The sequence below is a fragment of the Ylistrum balloti genome, unplaced genomic scaffold (genome assembly GCF_031769215.1).
Source record: "Ylistrum balloti isolate Yb309-2 unplaced genomic scaffold, AGI_CSIRO_Ybal_v1 Utg369734, whole genome shotgun sequence".
Taxonomy (NCBI): Eukaryota; Metazoa; Mollusca; class Bivalvia; order Pectinida; family Pectinidae; genus Ylistrum; species Ylistrum balloti.
Genome location: NW_026781947.1, coordinates 522,292 through 540,475, shown reverse-complemented (window position 1 = coordinate 540,475; position 18,184 = coordinate 522,292). Strand labels below are relative to the sequence as shown.

General features: G+C 36.1%; 1 protein-coding gene across 1 annotated transcript in view; it reads left to right on the top strand.

Moving 5' to 3' along the window:
* Positions 1-913: 913 nt before the first annotated feature.
* LOC132543010 (H(+)/Cl(-) exchange transporter 6-like) overlaps positions 914-18,184 on the top strand; it is a 76,557-nt gene continuing 59,286 nt past the window's right edge. The window contains exons 1-11 of the mRNA XM_060206464.1: positions 914-1,036; positions 1,620-1,688; positions 2,963-3,028; positions 3,773-3,839; positions 9,189-9,295; positions 9,902-10,028; positions 11,049-11,116; positions 11,610-11,671; positions 13,052-13,098; positions 15,590-15,675; positions 17,643-17,756. Of these exons, the coding sequence (XP_060062447.1) occupies positions 914-1,036; positions 1,620-1,688; positions 2,963-3,028; positions 3,773-3,839; positions 9,189-9,295; positions 9,902-10,028; positions 11,049-11,116; positions 11,610-11,671; positions 13,052-13,098; positions 15,590-15,675; positions 17,643-17,756 (936 nt within the window). The remainder of the gene's footprint in view (positions 1,037-1,619; positions 1,689-2,962; positions 3,029-3,772; positions 3,840-9,188; positions 9,296-9,901; positions 10,029-11,048; positions 11,117-11,609; positions 11,672-13,051; positions 13,099-15,589; positions 15,676-17,642; positions 17,757-18,184) is intronic.

Sequence of the window (18,184 nt, the reverse complement as noted above, 5' to 3'; positions counted from 1 at the left end):
GGATTTTGCATTCAGGAATTTACTTTTAGTGAGCTGAAATTTTTGACGACTTCCATAAAATCACATATTCAATGGAAGGAAATTACAGTTACAAGAATATCTTATTACGGGCATTATCAGTGATAGGCCGTGAAGAGTATGAATTTAATTTCTTAGACATCGTCCTTTGTGAGTTATCTATAGCCTTACAAAACCCTACATTATCGTCCATTGTGAGTTATTTTTAGCCTTACAGAACCCTACATTTTCGTCCTTTGTGAGTTATTTTTAGCCTTACAGAACCCTACATTTTCGTTCTTTGTGAGTTATTTTTAGCCTTACAGAACCCTACATTTTCGTCCTTTGTGAGTTATTTTTAGCCTTACAAAACCCTACATTATAGTCCTTTGTGAGTTATTTATAGCCTTACAGAACCCTACATTTTCGTCCTTTGTGAGTTATTTTTAGCCTTACAAAATCCAAACAACTGATGCAGAAAAGGTCCTGGCATCCATCACACTTCATGTACTTCTTTGCTTCCTTCGAGCATATCTTGCAGTTATACTGTTCCTCCATCAATGCGTCGTTGAAGGACTCTTCCGAGTTGGATCCCAATTTGAAAAGCCGATTTCTTGCTACTTCTTGCACTTCCGGTTTTGTCTTTAGTCATTTTATCTGTTATTTCGCGTATATTTTCGTATCCACGAATTCACACTAAATCTAGGATGGTCTCATAATCACTTCCATACTATATATATCGATAATTACCTCCTTATCAGCAAATTATCGACGAAAATTACTCCGTTGGCTACGATGCATCCTCAAGTACGACTGTATCAATGGCATGACGTCTCAGTGTTATTGTAAATCAAACGTCTTTTGTCCGCTACTTGAAAATAGAATTGCGAAGTGATATCTGGTGTCTGCTAAGATTATGGAAAACGACTTTACCGTTACAGAATTGTTGCATTTTAATATTGATGACGTCACTTTGCAGCGCCCTCTACTCGGTACAAACCACCACAGACAGAATATATTACCCAGAAAAGACTATGAAGTAAGTGATTAAGCGTGAGTCATTCTTAATAACAAAAGTTTGTGTAAAATAAACAAAATACACATAACGTTGTCCATGAATATTTAGCTACATCTTATAGTTGTGTTTTAGAACTCTCTAGAGATGATAATAGTTTGTCTAAAAAAAGGTGAAATTATTAAATAAAGTAATAAGTTTTTAGGTTTTACAACATAAAGAGCAAATTACGTATGAAATAACAGTATCAGAATTATAAGCCCAACAACGACACAAGCCGTCTAAATCTGAGATATTTTAAGTAAGGTCACCTTCTTTAACTGAGAATAAGGGTTGTTTGACATCAGAAATTTATTTCATATTCGAAAGTAAGCAAATCTTATTCTGAAATCAAAGTTTAATTTGCCAATTACGAAGTATTGACTTCCATATTCTGAAATTCAAGTTTGTGTAAAGGAAAATCCGGAAAGTAACGGACTCCGAGTAAACCTCTCCTTTGTTTATGTCATTCAAACATTCCATCGATCGTGATTTTGTTTACGTCTCGGTATGTTTTTATTGTTTATATTAACAACCAACTTTAAGTCATATTACGTCATTGTTACAGAGTCTTGACTATGATCGATGCTTTAACAAACCGTATGAAGTTTATGTTGATGAACTTAGTCAACGACAGGTAAGTAACTAGACAGGTGAGAAAAAAAATGAAAAAAAAAACTAGCAAAGAATACTGTATTACATTGTATATGCTTTCGCGGGGTTAATTTTTTCGGTTGTCCCGGTTTGGGCTCGTTCACGTACAATGTTTGTCTATCAATTGATATCGATGTATACAGGCTTATAACACATTTTTTCTGTGATTTTGATCCCCAGTTATAACTTGTATGGATATTTAATTTTTGAGCTATCTTATTTTGTCGGTAATTCATCCAAAATAATACCCCACGAATATTACCAACTATACAGTATCTAGTAAACACGGTCGATTGTACTGAAATATAACATTTTATCTACGAGATTAGATTGTTAATAATAAAATAATTAACACGTTCAATTATCCTTAAAATATCTTCACGGAATTTAATTAATGTAAATACCTGATTAAAAATGAAATGACCAAAGGCGTCTAACAATCACTTATCATGGAATCCTGTATTTTGTGTTGATCTGTTGTTATACATATAGATAGAGCTCGTCTGAATACATAGACAAGTCACTGGTCAGAGGGGTACACTTTCCTTAGTTCTGTAGGGATATAATCGTTCTCACGATTTTGCTTTCAGTGTCAATCATACAAGTTTTCTAATTATTTTTTCGATGGTTTGTTTTTTTTCCACACAAAATATGAAGTTTACACGAAAAGTTATCAGAAAAATACTTTACTATCAATTGTCAGAAATTTATTTTACTGTGAAATGTCAGAAATTTATTTCATTATCAAATGTCAGAAATTTATTTTACAGTCAAATGTCAGAAATATAGTTTACAGTCAAATGTCAGAAATTTTACTGCCAAATGTCAGAAATTTATTTTACTGTCAAATGTCAGAAATTTATTTTACTCTTAAATATCAGAAATATATTTCACTCTCGAATGTCGGAAATTTATTCCACTGTCACATGTCAGATTTATTTTTTACTGTCAAATGTCAGAAATTTTACTGCCAAATGTCAGAAATTCATTTTACATTGAAATATCAGAAATATATTTTACTGTCAAATGTCAGAAATTTATTTCACTCTCAAATATCGGAAATATACTTCACTATCACATGTCAGATATACACGTCATCAGCACGTGTGAAAAAGCATATCAGAATAAAGGTCTTCCGATTCTCGTAATTAACATTGTTTATTTCTTTTGTTGTAAGCGACATAACAATAAAATGGTGGTTTTGTTGGAGTGAATTTGATAAGGTCTGTAACTTTATGGTAATGGCTTGTGTTTCAGTCTGCCACGAAGCTTGCGATTATAAAGTGGGTAGTCACCTTCATAGTTGGGTTCCTGACCGGAATGGTAAGTGTTGATGTCAATAACTTTGAGAGTGTTAACAAAACAATGTAGTTTGAGTGCTAATATGTGGAGGAGTAGAAAATCTGAGGATGAGATGTGGTGATGGAACTGACAGTTTTTAGAAGGTGATTAATTTAATTCGGAAACGAGAGACAAGCTTCAGAAAAAGAAGAAGTCATGATTCAAGATGATAACAATTTCAAATGAAATCTTCTTTAATCTGCCTCTCGCCATTTGATGATACAAGCTTTAAAAAAAAAAAAAAATTTTTTTGTGTTAATCAATATAAGGTCGCCGACAGATTAACGTTATGATATGGCTTCTAGCCGTCTGATGATACAATGTAAGTGATAGTGATTTACTTAAACAGCGGAATGATTTCAGTCGGCAATTATGGGTATATGAATGCCAACAGGATACAGGCAAAATCAAAATAGTACCTGATGTTGAATTCGCGTTTGTCCAGTTAGCGTTCATATACCCATGAATGCCAAATGAAAGCAGTTCAGTACTTATTTTAACCATTTTCAATTTCCACCTTATCATGGAGGAAAACATCCAGAGCTTGCTTACTTTACTTGCAATATTCCTATCCTGTTGGCAGTTCATAGGCTGGTAAGACACAACTGACTTTGGTAAGGCTACATCGTAGCAATGCCATGCAGTAATAGATAGTGTTTATTGTTAATTAATATGAGATTGCCGATAATTAGACTTGATGTATGTTTTTTTGTTGTGTTTTCACAGGTGGCGCTTTTTATTGACTTTGTTGTGAAGAAATTGTCCAAGTTGAAATTTGACACTGTTGAAGACTGTATCCTTGCGTAAATTTTACTAGACTTAAGCGGTTAATGCCTAGCAACAGATAAAGTAAAAGGGAAGGAATTTTCTGTTTCCATTTTGGAGAAGTTTGTGGGCGGGGGATCTTCGAACACTTTGATGGATGAAGCGTACCGCAGAATTTGTTTTGCCTTGCCTCTTGCATCTATTTTTATGTATGCTGCAAAAAATATCATGATATAAGGATCACAACTGTATCATTATACTTTGATATCAATGAAGAAAACCAGTACGAAAAAAAATGCAGAGCAGATACACCAGAACTGTCTTAGATACACCAGAACCTGTCTTAGATACACCAGAACTGTCTTGGATACACCAGAACCTGTCTTAGATACACCAGAACTGTCTTGGATACACCAGAACCTGTCTTAGATACACCAGAACTGTCTTGGATACACCAGAACCTGTCTTAGATACACCAGAACCTGTCTTAGATACACCAGAACTGTCTTGGATACACCAGAACCTGTCTTAGATACACCAGAACTGTCTTGGATACACCAGAACCTGTCTTAGATACACCAGAACTGTCTTAGATACACCAGAACCTGTCTTAGATACACCAGAACGGCTTTAGATACACCTGAACCTGTCTTAGATACACCAGAACATGTCTTAGATACACCAGAACCTGTCTTAGATACACAGAACATGTCTTAGATACACAGAACTGTCTTAGATACACCTGAACCTGTCTTAGAAACACCAGAACCTGTCTTAGATACACAGAATCTGTCTTAGATATTCCAGAACCTGTCTTAGATACACCAGAACATGTCTTAGATACACAGAACTGTCTTAGATACACCTGAACCTGTCTCAGATACACCAGAACCTGTCTTAGTTACACCATGACGTGTCTTCGATACAACAGAATCTGTCTTAGATACACCAAAACTCTCTTAGATACACCAGAACCTGTCTTAGATACACCAGAACTGTCTTAGATACACCAGAACCTGTCTTAGATACACCAAAACCTGTCTTAGATACACCAGAACCACACCAGAACCTGTCTTAGATACACCAGAACCTGTCTTAGATACACCAGGACCTGTCATAGATACACCAGAACCTGTCTTAGATACACCAGAACCTGTCTTAGATACACCAGAACGGCCTTAGATACACCAGAACCTGTCTTAGATACACCAGAACGGCCTTAGATACACCAGAACCTGTCTTAGATACACCTGAACCTGTCTTAGATACACCAGAACCACACCAGAACCTGTTTTAGATACACCAGAACCTGTCTTAGATACACCAGAACGGCTTTAGATACACCTGAACCTGTCTTAGATACACCAGAACCTGTCTTAGATACACCAGAACCTGTCTTAGATACACCAGAACCTGTCTTAGATACACCAGAACCACACCAGAACTGTCTTAGATACACAGAATCTGTCTTAGATATTCTAGAACCTGTCTTAGATACACCAGAACATGTCTTAGATACACCAAAACCTGTCCTAGATACTCCAGAACCTGTCTTAGATACACAGAACCTGTCTTAGATACACAGAATCTGTCTTAGATACACCAGGACCTGTCTTAGATACACCAGAACTGTCTTAGATACACCAGAACTGTCTTAGATACACCAGAACCTGTCTTAGATACACCAGAACCTGTCTTAGATACACCAGAACCTGTCTTAGAACCTTTCTTAGATACACCAGAACCTGTCTTAGATACACCAGAACCTGTCTTAGATACACCAGAACCTGTCTTAGATACACCAGAACCTGTCTCAGATACACCAGAACCTGTCTTAGATACACAGAATCTGTCTTAGATATTCCAGAACCTGTCTTAGATACACCAGAACATGTCTTAGATACACAGAACTGTCTTAGATACACCAGAACATGTCTTAGATACACCAGAACCTGTCTTAGATACACCAAAACTCTCTTAGATACACCAGAACCTGTCTTAGATACACCAGAACTGTCTTAGATACACCAGAACCTGTCTTAGATACACCAGGACCTGTCTTAGATACACCAGAACCTCTCTTAGATACACCAGGACTTGTCTTAGATACACCAGAACCTGTCTTAGATACACCAGAACCTGTCTTAGATACACCAGAACGGCCTAAGATACACCAGAACCTGTCTTAGATACACCAGAACGGCCTTAGATACACCAGAACCTGTCTCAGATACACCAGAACCTGTCTTAGATACCTGTCTTAGATACACAGAATCTGTCTTAGATATTCCAGAACCTGTCTTAGATACACCAGAACATGTCTTAGATACACCAGAACCTGTCTTAGATACACAGAACATGTCTTAGATACACAGAAATGTCTTAAATACACCTGAACCTGTCTTAGAAACACCAGAACCTGTCTTAGATACACAGAATCTGTCTTAGATATTCCAGAACCTGTCTTAGATACACCAGAACATGTCTTAGATACACAGAACTGTCTTAGATACACCTGAACCTGTCTTAGATACATCAGAACCTGTCTTAGTTACACCATGACCTGTCTTCGATACACCAGAATCTGTCTTAGATACACCAGAACTCTCTTAGATACACCAGAACTGTCTTAGATACACCAGAACATGTCTTAGATACACCAGAACCTATCTTAGATACACAGAACCTGTCTTAGATACACCAGAACCTGTCTTAGATACAACAGAACATGTCTTAGATACACCTGAACCTGTCCTAGATATACCAGAACTGTCTTAGATTAACCAGAATTGTCTTAGATACATCATAACTGTCTTAGATACACCTGAACCTGTCTTAGATACACCTGAACCTGTCTTAGATACACAGAACATGTCTTACATACACGAGAACCTGTCTTAGATACACCTGAACCTGTCCTAGATACACCAGAACTGTCTTAGATACATCAGAACCTGTCTTAGATACATCAGAACCTGTCTTAGTTACACCAGGACCTGTCTTAGATACACCAGAACATGTCTTAGATACACAAAATCTGTCTTAGATACACCAGAACTGTCTTAGATACACCAGAACTGTCTTAGATACACCAGAACTTGTCTTAGATACACAAGAACCTGTCTTAGATACACCAGAACCTGTCCTAGATACACCAGAACCTGTCCTAGATACTCCAGAACCTGTCTTATATACACAGAACATGTCTTAGATACACCAGAACTGTCTTAGATACACAAAATCTGTCTTAGATACACCAGAACTGTCTTAGATACACAGAACCTGTCTTAGATACACCAGAACTGTCTTAGATACACCAGAACCTGACTGATGTACACCAGAACTGTCTTAGATACACAGAATCTGTCTTAGATATTCTAGAACATGTCTTAGATACACCAGAACCTGTCCTAGATACTCCAGAACCTGTCTTATATACACAGAACATGTCTTAGATACACCAGAACTGTCTTAGATACACATGAACCTGTCTTAGATACACCAGAACCTGTCTTAGATACACCAGAACTGTCTTAGATACACCAGAACTGTCTTAGATACACCAGAACCTGTCTTAGATACATCTGAACCTGTCTTAGATACACCAGAACTGTCTTAGATACACCAGAACCACACCAGAACCTGTCTTAGATATACAGAACCTGTCTTATACACCAGAACCTGTCTTAGATACACCAGAACCTGTCTTAGATACACCAGAACCTGTCTTAGATACATCAGAACCTGTCTTAGACACACCAGAACCTGTCTTAGATACACCAGAATCCTGTCCTAGATACACCAGAACCTGTCTTAGATACACCGGAACCACACCAGAACCTGTCTTAGATACACAGAACCTGTCTTAGATACACAGAACCTGTCTTATACACCAGAACCTGTCCTAGATACACCAGAACCTGTCTTAGATACACCAGAACCTGTCTTAGATACACCAGAACCTGTCTTAGATACACCAGAACTGTCTTAGATACACCAGAACCTGTCTTAGATACACCAGAACCACACCAGAACCTGTCTTAGATACACCAGAACCTGTCTTAGATACACCAGAACCTGTCTTAGATACACCAGAACCTCTCTTAAATACACCAGGACCTGTCTTAGATACACCAGAACCTGTCTTAGATACACCAGAACGGCCTTAGATACACCAGAACATGTCTTAGATACACCAGAACGGCCTTAGATACACCAGAACCTGTCTCAGATACACCAGAACCTGTCTTAGATACACAGAATCTGTCTTAGATACACAGAATCTGTCTTAGATACACAGAACCTGTCTTATACACCAGAACCTGTCCTAGATACACCAGAACCTGTCTTAGATACACCAGAACCTGTCTTAGATACACAGAACCTGTCTTAGATACACAGAACCTGTCTTATACACCAGAACCTGTCCTAGATACACCAGAACCTGTCTTAGATACACCAGAACCTGTCTTAGATACACCAGAACCTGTCTTAGATACACCAGAACCTGTCTTAGATACACAGAACATGTCTTAGATACACCAGAACTGTCTTAGATACACATGAACCTGTCTTAGATACATCAGAACCTGTCTTAGTTACACCAGGACCTGTCTTAGATACACCAGAACCACACCAGAACTGTCTTAGATACACAGAATATGTCTTAGATACACATGAACCTGTCTTAGATACATCAGAACCTGTCTTAGTTACACCAGGACCTGTCCTAGATACACCAGGACCTGTCTTAGATACACCAGAACATGTCTTAGATACACATGAACCTGTCTTAGATACACAAGAACTGTCTTAGATACACATGAACCTGTCTTAGATACATCAGAACCTGTATTAGTTACACCAGGACCTGTCCTAGATACACCAGAACCTGTCTTATATACACAGAACATGTCTTAGATACACCAGAACTGTCTTAGATACACATGAACCTGTCTTAGATACATCAGAACCTGTCTTAGTTACACCAGGACCTGTCTTAGATACACCAGAACATGTCTTAGATACACAAGAACCTGTCTTAGATACACCAGAACCTGTCTTAGATACACCAGAACCTGTCCTAGATACACCAGAACCTGTCCTAGATACACCAGAACCTGTCTTAGATACACCAGAACCTGTCATTTGTACAGCTCTACACCAAAATAAACTAACTCGTCCTTCACGTCCTATGTAAATTCTTTTCATTTTTTTTATTTTCATATTTTGCCCTCGTCTTATCGATTGTGAATTTGAATTAAGATTTCTTAATGTTATTGTTTTTCCTAGTACGGGTAGTTATTATAGAACTGATCGCAATATATCTACGTCAACGATTTATATTGTGATGTTGTTTGCCTTAACCACTGTCTAGCTATTCTACAATGTTCTCGAGACGGATGTCTTGTTCTATCCCTAATATACTTGCTTTTATTCAACGTAGGTTTTGTGATAGTAGCCTCCAGCCTAGTGGTCATAGAGGTATGTAACCTTTTACTAAGGAGATACTGTGAAATAATTTATTTTCGCGAGACTCAATATTTGTGGTTTCAAAAAATAAGAAACAATGTCATGGATAGATATATGTATAGCTCAATAATTTTACTTATTCTAATTTTAACAATTCGTGGACATATGAATTCGTGGATTAAGTGTAACCACGACACCAAAGAAAATAAATCCCCCGCGAAAACGTATGATTTTGCAGTATCTAATGTCTTTTTATAGTAATATAGACTGCACAAATGACTTGCACTTGATAGTATCTTTCAATTCAAGTTAGAGTTAGAAAAAGTTGAGCTATACAATGAATTTTTATGGTATCATAAGCTGTTTGGTCATGTAAAGTCCTTAGAGGGGATTTAGGGAAATTCCAATCGGCCGAGCAATAAATGGTGAGTCATTGACACTCATTTTAGAGAAACATCAGTTTCGTGGGTAGACCGTGCCAGTATTTAAATTTTTAAATTAAAAAATGGTACGCAGAGTTCACCAACAGTGTCTACCCATTGCTGTCTCAACATCTAACATTTCAGACATTACATTTCTATCACTCGTATTCCAAACCAAAACACGTTTGATTTTCAGCCAATTGCTGGAGGTTCGGGTATCCCGGAAATCAAATGCTATCTGAACGGGATCAAAGTTCCTCGGGTTGGACGTCTTCTGACTTTGGTCAGTAAGAGTATAGGCGTTCTCTTCAGTGTGGCAGGAGGTAAGTACAGGCTGTTTTTATTTTTATTAAGAGTTTTAAAAAAACAGATTTTATCTGAACGCCACAAAAATGATACATTGATATTGTCTGTCGTGTTTTTCACGTCCAGAAACTTTCTTGATATGTGCTTATGTCATTTCTAATCAGACAAACGTCTCAATAAATGTCGACTAGATCAATATTTCCAGTACTTGCATATTTCTTACGAGCGTGATTTTCTGGACTTTCTTGGCGAGTTTGAGTTTTTCTTCAGCTGTAAAACAACAAGAAAATACCAACATGTCAATATAATCATAATTCAAACTAAAATTCCATAAAACTACGGCAAAATATGAACAAAAGAAAAACTTACTCGGAGACTCCTGAAAAAGCAATAGGAGGATAAGACCAGGTGTTCCGGAAGAATAAGCGTTTTTTACTTCATCGACGACACTCGCCATATAATTCTTTGTCAATCCAAGTTTTGTCGGCTTCTCAAATGAGAACAAGGTATACAACAGCGGAATCAACAGGCAAACTAACGAGCATCAAACACGTCAAGCGTCATGTCACATAAAGAAATAAACCATTTTTATGAGATCACTATGGCGACTGTAAGCCCGTCAGTTTACGGCTTCTTGCATTAAAATCGTGATGACGGGAAAAGGACCTTGAATCGAAAATCATTTGAGACATGTTAACGCCATAGGTTGGGGATGCAGGGATTGCTCCAGGTATGATGAATTTATCGAACGGAATCGAATAACGGTAATTTTGATAACACAGGAATGTTGACAGAAAACATTGTCTGTAGAAGCTATCTGTGCTTTTCTGGTTTGTGCGAGACACCGATTATAACCTGTAGTTGTACACCTATAGTTCCAGCATTGCCTTCTTGTGGCTGGACTTTTTCCTTTCAGTTGTTTTTCATTTGGCACAATTTTGACAACCATATTATCCTGTGTTATATATTAAGAAATTAAGTAAATCAATGAATTTTTATTTCAAATAATAAGATTTCACAATTTTGATTTATTTCAGGGTTGTTTGTTGGTAAGGAGGGGCCTATGATTCACAGCGGCGCGATCATCGGAGCAGGCGTTCCTCAGGTTGGTGTTATCTCAGCGTGAGGTTTGATGATTCTACGTGATTGTATGACGTTCTAAATTGACCTTTCAAAACCTGTAGATGGAAGAACTCTGAGTCAGTTTTCACCAACGTGGATTTAAACCGATGAATATCTTGATATAAAGTTGTGATTTTTCCAACAGCGGTATATGATCAATGACGTAATTGCGACAGCACGGACAAGCGAATTGTCAAATTTTCGAGGCAATCTGTCCCTTTATCAAGACACAGAAATATTACATAAATTACATCACATACATAGGACATAAAGGGAAGGTATAGACTTAAATCCAGAACGGTAGTACAATATATGTATACAAACACATATGTATATGATTATATATGAGGATGTGGGAGTGGGTGTGTAGGAAAGATTTTTTTTTTCATGAAACAAATACTTTAAAGATAAATAATCAATTAAGAATAATTCACAATTTACTACAATGAACATGTCAATATTCTGTTTTATTTCAGTTCCAAAGTATTGCGTTTAAGAAGGTGAATTTGAAGAAATATAGTTTCTTCCGTACAGACAGGTACGTTAACATAGACTTGTATGTAGGTATTACATACAGAAATATTGTTCCTTCCGTACAGACAGGTACGTTAACATAGACACGTATGTATGTATTACATACATAAATATAGCTCCTTCCGTACAGACAGGTACGTATATCTAGACTTGTATGTAGGTATAACATACAGAAATATAGTTCCTTCCGTACAGACAGGTACGTATATCTAGACTTGTATGTAGGTATAACATACAGAAATATAGTTTCTTCCGTACAGACAGGTACGTTAACATAGACACGTATGTAGGTATTACATACAGAAGTATAGTTACTTCCGTACAGACAGGTATGTATATCTAGACTTGTATGTAGGTATTACATACAGAAATATAGTTCCTTCCGTACAGACAGGTACGTTAACATAGACTTGTATGTAGGTATTACATACAGAAGTATAGTTCCTTCCGTACAGACAGGTACGTATATCTAGACATGTATGTAGGTATTACATACAGAAGTATAGTTCCTTCCGTACAGACAGGTACGTTAACATAGACTTGTATGTAGGTATTACATACAGAAATATAGTTTCTTCCGTACAGACAGGTACGTTAACATAGACACGTATGTAGGTATTACATACAGAAATATAGTTTCTTCCGTACAGACAGGTACGTATATCTAGACTTGTATGTAGGTATTACATACAGAAATATAGTTTCTTCCGTACAGACAGGTACGTTAACATAGACTTGTATGTAGGTATTACATACAGAAATATAGTTCCTTCCGTACAGACAGGTACGTAAGTCTAGACTTGTATGTAGGTATTACACACAGAAGTATAGTTCCTTCTGTACAGACAGGTATACAGTATACTTCAGTGATTGACACATCGTTCATTGCCTTTCCCCTGGCTTATCAGTATTCACGAAAACAACGAAATTTCCTACACAACGGACATATGATATTACATACGACTTCGATGAATCCAGCAGCATACAGAATGACTTGTTTTAAAGTTTGAAGCTATGAAACTATTATTACACTCTTAACGACCCGTCAACACATAAAATGGTCACTGGGGCCATCAACCGGTGAACGACACGGTGATCCAAAGTTAGTAAATTGATTTGAATTATATTTAACCATTGGTATCGTAATGATTTACACTCTGTTTTATTTGAAATATCCTCTTGCCAAATATAACTTTTTTTTATATAAAAAATGTCTCTTGACAATTCATGACGTCTTCATGTGACAACGATAGTATTAATTTTAAAGCTTTATTCGTTTTAAGCTCTCTATTAACACACAAGCAACAATTACACTTTTTTTTAAATTTGCAAACTACCAACGTCATCGCAAAACCATTTTTCTATATTTACCTGGTAACTACAGAGACAAACGAGATTTTGTTTCCGGTGGAGCAGCAGCAGGTGTGGCAGGTAAGATTTGATACCCTTTGACGTCAGGCAACTTTTCAATGTTTAATTTCCTGACTAATCTTTTGTTTTTCTTAATTTATCAAAAAAAAAAAAAAAAAAAAAAAAAAAAAAATATATATATATCATTTCCTGGTTTTTCATATTCTATATCTGCTTGTACACACAAGTCAATAGTACCTCACAAATTCAGTACTGAACAAATAATAGTAGAACTGAAAAAATGCATTTAACTGCATCATATATTGTCAGAATACCAGGGACAAATTAATGTAAAAATCTTTTGAAATAAAACGCATGCGTACCAGATATATCCTAAATGAACAACTAAACGGATTAGTTCATATCCAAAAATACTACGGATTAGTTCATATCCAAAAATAGTACGGATTAGTTCATATCCAAAAATGGTACGGATTAGTTCATATCCAAAAATAATACGGATTAGTTCATATCCAAAAATAGTGCGGATTAGTTCATATCCAAAATAGTGCGAATTAGTTCATATCCAAAATAGTGCGGATTAGTTCATATCCAAAATAGTGCGAATTAGTTCATATCCAAAATAGTGCGAATTAGTTCATATCCAAAATAGTGCGAATTAGTTCATATCCAAAAATAGTGCCGATTAGTTCATATCCAAAATAGTGCGAATTAGTTCATATCCAAAATAGTGCCGATTAGTTCATATCCAAAATAGTGCGAATTAGTTCATATCCAAAAATAGTGGAATTAGTTCATATCCAAAATAGTGCGAATTAGTTCATATCCAAAAAAGTGCGAATTAGTTCATATCCAAAATAGTGCGAATTAGTTCATATCCAAAAATAGTGCCGATTAGTTCATATCCAAAAATGGTACGGATTAGTTCATACCCAAAAATAGTACGGATTAGTTCATATCCAAAAATGGTACGGATTAGTTCATATCCAAAAATGGTACGGATTAGTTCATATCCAAAAATAATACGGATTAGTTCATATCCAAAATAGTGCGAATTAGTTCATATCCAAAAATGGTACGGATTAGTTCATATCCAAAAATGGTACGGATTAGTTCATATCCAAAAATGGTACGGATTAGTTCATATCCAAAAATAGTACGGATTAGTTCATATCCAAAAATGGTACGGATTAGTTCATATCCAAAATAGTGCCGATTAGTTCATATCCAAAATAGTGCCGATTAGTTCATATCCAAAGTAGTGCGGATTAGTTCATATCCAAAATAGTACGGATTAGTTCATATCCAAAATAGTACGGATTAGTTCATATCCAAAAATAGTGCCGATTAGTTCATATCCAAAATAGTGCGGATTAGTTCATATCCAAAATAGTACAGATTAGTTCATATCCAAAATAGTACGGATTAGTTCATATCCAAAAATAGTACGGATTAGTTCATATCCAAAATAGTGCGAATTAGTTCATATCCAAAAATAGTACGGATTAGTTCATATCCAAAATAGTGCGAATTAGTTCATATCCAAAATAGTGCGAATTAGTTCATATCCAAAATAGTACGGATTAGTTCATATCCAAAATAGTGCGAATTAGTTCATATCCAAAATAGTGCCGATTAGTTCATATCCAAAATAGTACGAATTAGTTCATATCCAAAATAGTACGGATTAGTTCATATCCAAAATAGTGCGAATTAGTTCATATCCAAAAATAGTACGGATTAGTTCATATCCAAAATAGTGCGAATTAGTTCATATCCAAAAATAGTGCCGATTAGTTCATATCCAAAAATGGTACGGATTAGTTCATATCCAAAAATAGTACGGATTAGTTCATATCCAAAATAGTGCGAATTAGTTCATATCCAAAAATAGTGCCGATTAGTTCATATCCAAAAATGGTACGGATTAGTTCATATCCAAAAATAGTACGGATTAGTTCATATCCAAAATAGTGCCGATTAGTTCATATCCAAAAATGGTACGGATTAGTTCATATCCAAAATAGTGCCGATTAGTTCATATCCAAAAATAGTGCATCATAAATTCTACACCTAATTATAGTTTGGTGGTCATCGGTCAAATCTATTTATTTTCAAAATTAAAGTTTAATCACTTTTTAAAAGAAAAGTACATATATACATATATATTTATAAACCATCTCATAAGTCCATCAAAAGATTGTATATGCAATCATTTTTTCTATCTTGATATTCAAGTATAGATATGGTTGAAGAGCCCTAGGTTTAGTCCCTGAACAAGACGTTATCTTCTCGTAGGAAGGCTTGTGTATGTCTCTAACTTCCATTCCATGGGTACAATTATGTGTATATATCACATTTTCACATTTAATATTTAGAAATTGCTTTAATAGCGCATTATTTAGTAACATATACATGAATATAAAAAAAATCGACAAATATATACTTTTACATGGCTCTACTAGTTCCGGAGCTACTGTCAATCAGTTTAGATTTTTGTCTATTTTCGTATTTTGATATCTTACATGTAACATGTTGTCTCATGACACAGCTGCCTTTGGAGCTCCAATAGGAGGGGTGTTGTTCAGTCTGGAGGAGGGATGTTCCTTCTGGAACCAGTCCCTCACCTGGAGAACTGTGAGTAGAAAATTAGTGTTTTCTTTGTACTATTCGTGTACTGATATACATATATATTTACGATATTTTTCAATAAAATACGTTTAACTGATAAACAGTGGAAATGTTGAAGTCGTACGTACGATATATCGTCATACACGTGATGTATGAAGTCGTACGTACGATATATCGTCATACGCGTGATGTATGAAGTCGTACGTACGATATATCGTTATACACGTGATGTATGCAGTCGTACGTTCGGTATATCGTCATACACGTGATGTATGATGTCGTACGTACGAGATTTCGTTATACACGTGATTTATTAAGTCGTACGCACGAGATATCGATATACACGTGATGTATGGAGTCGTACGTACAAGATGTCATCATACACGTGATGTATGAAGTCGTACGTACGATATATCGTCATACACGTGATGTATGGAGTCGTATGTATGGTATATCGTTAAACACGTGATGTATGAAGTCATACGTACGAGGTATCGTTATACATGTGATGTATGGAGTCGTACGTACGATATATCGTCATACACGTGATGTATGAAGTCGAACGTACGGTATATCGTCATACACGTAATGCATGAAGTCATACGTACGGTATATCGTTATACACGTGATTTATTAAGTCGTACGTACGGTATATCGTCATACACGTGATTTGTTAAGTCGTACGTACGATATATCGTCATAAACGTGATGTATGCAGTCGTACGTACGATATATCGTTATACACGTGATGTATGAAGTCGTACGTACGATATATCGTCATACACGTGATGTATGTAGTCGTATGTACGGTATATCGTTAAACACGTGATGTATGAAGTCGTACGTACGATATATCGTTATACACGTGATGTATGAAGTCGTACGTACGATATATCGTCATACACGTGATGTATGTAGTCGTATGTACGGTATATCGTTAAACACGTGATGTATGAAGTCGTACGTACGATATATCGTCATACACGTGATGTATGTAGTCGTATGTACGGTATATCGTTAAACACGTGATGTATGGAGTCGTATGTACGGTATATCGTTAAACACGTGATGTATGAAGTCGTACGTACGATATATCGTCATACACGTGATGTATGGAGTCGTATGTACGGTATATCGTTAAACACGTGATGTATGAAGTCATACGTACGAGGTATGTTATACATGTGATGTATGAAGTTGTACGTACGAGGTATGTTATACACGTGATGTATGAAGTCGTACGTATGAGGTATCGTTATACATGTGATGTATGAAGTCGTTTGTATGAGATGTCGTCATACATGTGATGTATGAAGTCGTACGTATGAGATGTCGTCATACACATGATGTATGAAGTCGTACGTATGAGATGTCGTCATACACATGATGTATGAAGTCGTACGTATGAGATGTCGTCATACACATGATGTATGGAGTCGTTCGTATGAGATGTCGTCATACACATGATGTATGAAGTCGTACGTATGAGATGTCGTCATACACATGGGAAATCAAGTCTTAATTATGATATACAAATATATCATTTTCATCGTAACCACATTACGCTGTAACACAATCACTTTGATTGATATATTGACCAATCAAAAGAGCTCTTTCTGTTCACTGCATGGAAATCGGATAATTTTATTTACACATGCAATTGACGGTGAAACGGTGAATGATTAATTGTTTTATGATATTCAGCAGGGGCTTTATGTAAATACACATTCCATAACAGAAATATGAGTCATTCGTACCAGGGTTTTTTCGGAATTTTAAAGTAGTGTCCGATCGTTTTGTTTGATGATATTTTATGATATGACAAAAGACAAACAGACAAAAAACAATATTTAGCTAGTCGATCTACATACATAAATGTATAATTGAAGATTTAATTCTCTATCATACTCAAAATAAAACATGTTACACTTCCTTTCCAATGCCATTGATGTGCGTTTTCTTTTTCCCTTCAGTTTTTTTGTTCAATGGCTGCAACATATTCCTTGAATTTCTTCCTGTCCGGAATCGACACGGACAGTTGGGGCTACTTCTATCTGCCAGGATTAATTAACTTCGGGGTGTTTAAGGTAAACCATGATTCCAATTTTTCGCGTTTCGCATCAAGAAATCAATCAATTAATCTCCGAATAATGATCTACATTGAGGCCAAATCTGTCTAAAACAAAACTGATCTAAATATTTAAGCAGTGAAACACAGACAATATATCATTCCTCTTAAAGGGATTTTGTTGGGAAAAATATGTTTTTTCCCAATGGAATGTAAATATTCTTTTTTCTACTGAAAGACAGCAGACTGTATAACTGATTTTGAGATCTCTTGTCTCTACAGTGTACGAATGAGAGTGGGATCAGCTGTACAGCTGATTAAGTGATATCTCTGTTGTAAATTAAATGTTTACTTAATACAGTGTACGAATGAGAGTAGGATCGGCTGTGCAGCTGATGAAGTGATATCTCTGTTGTAAATTAAATGTTTACTTAATACAGTGTACGA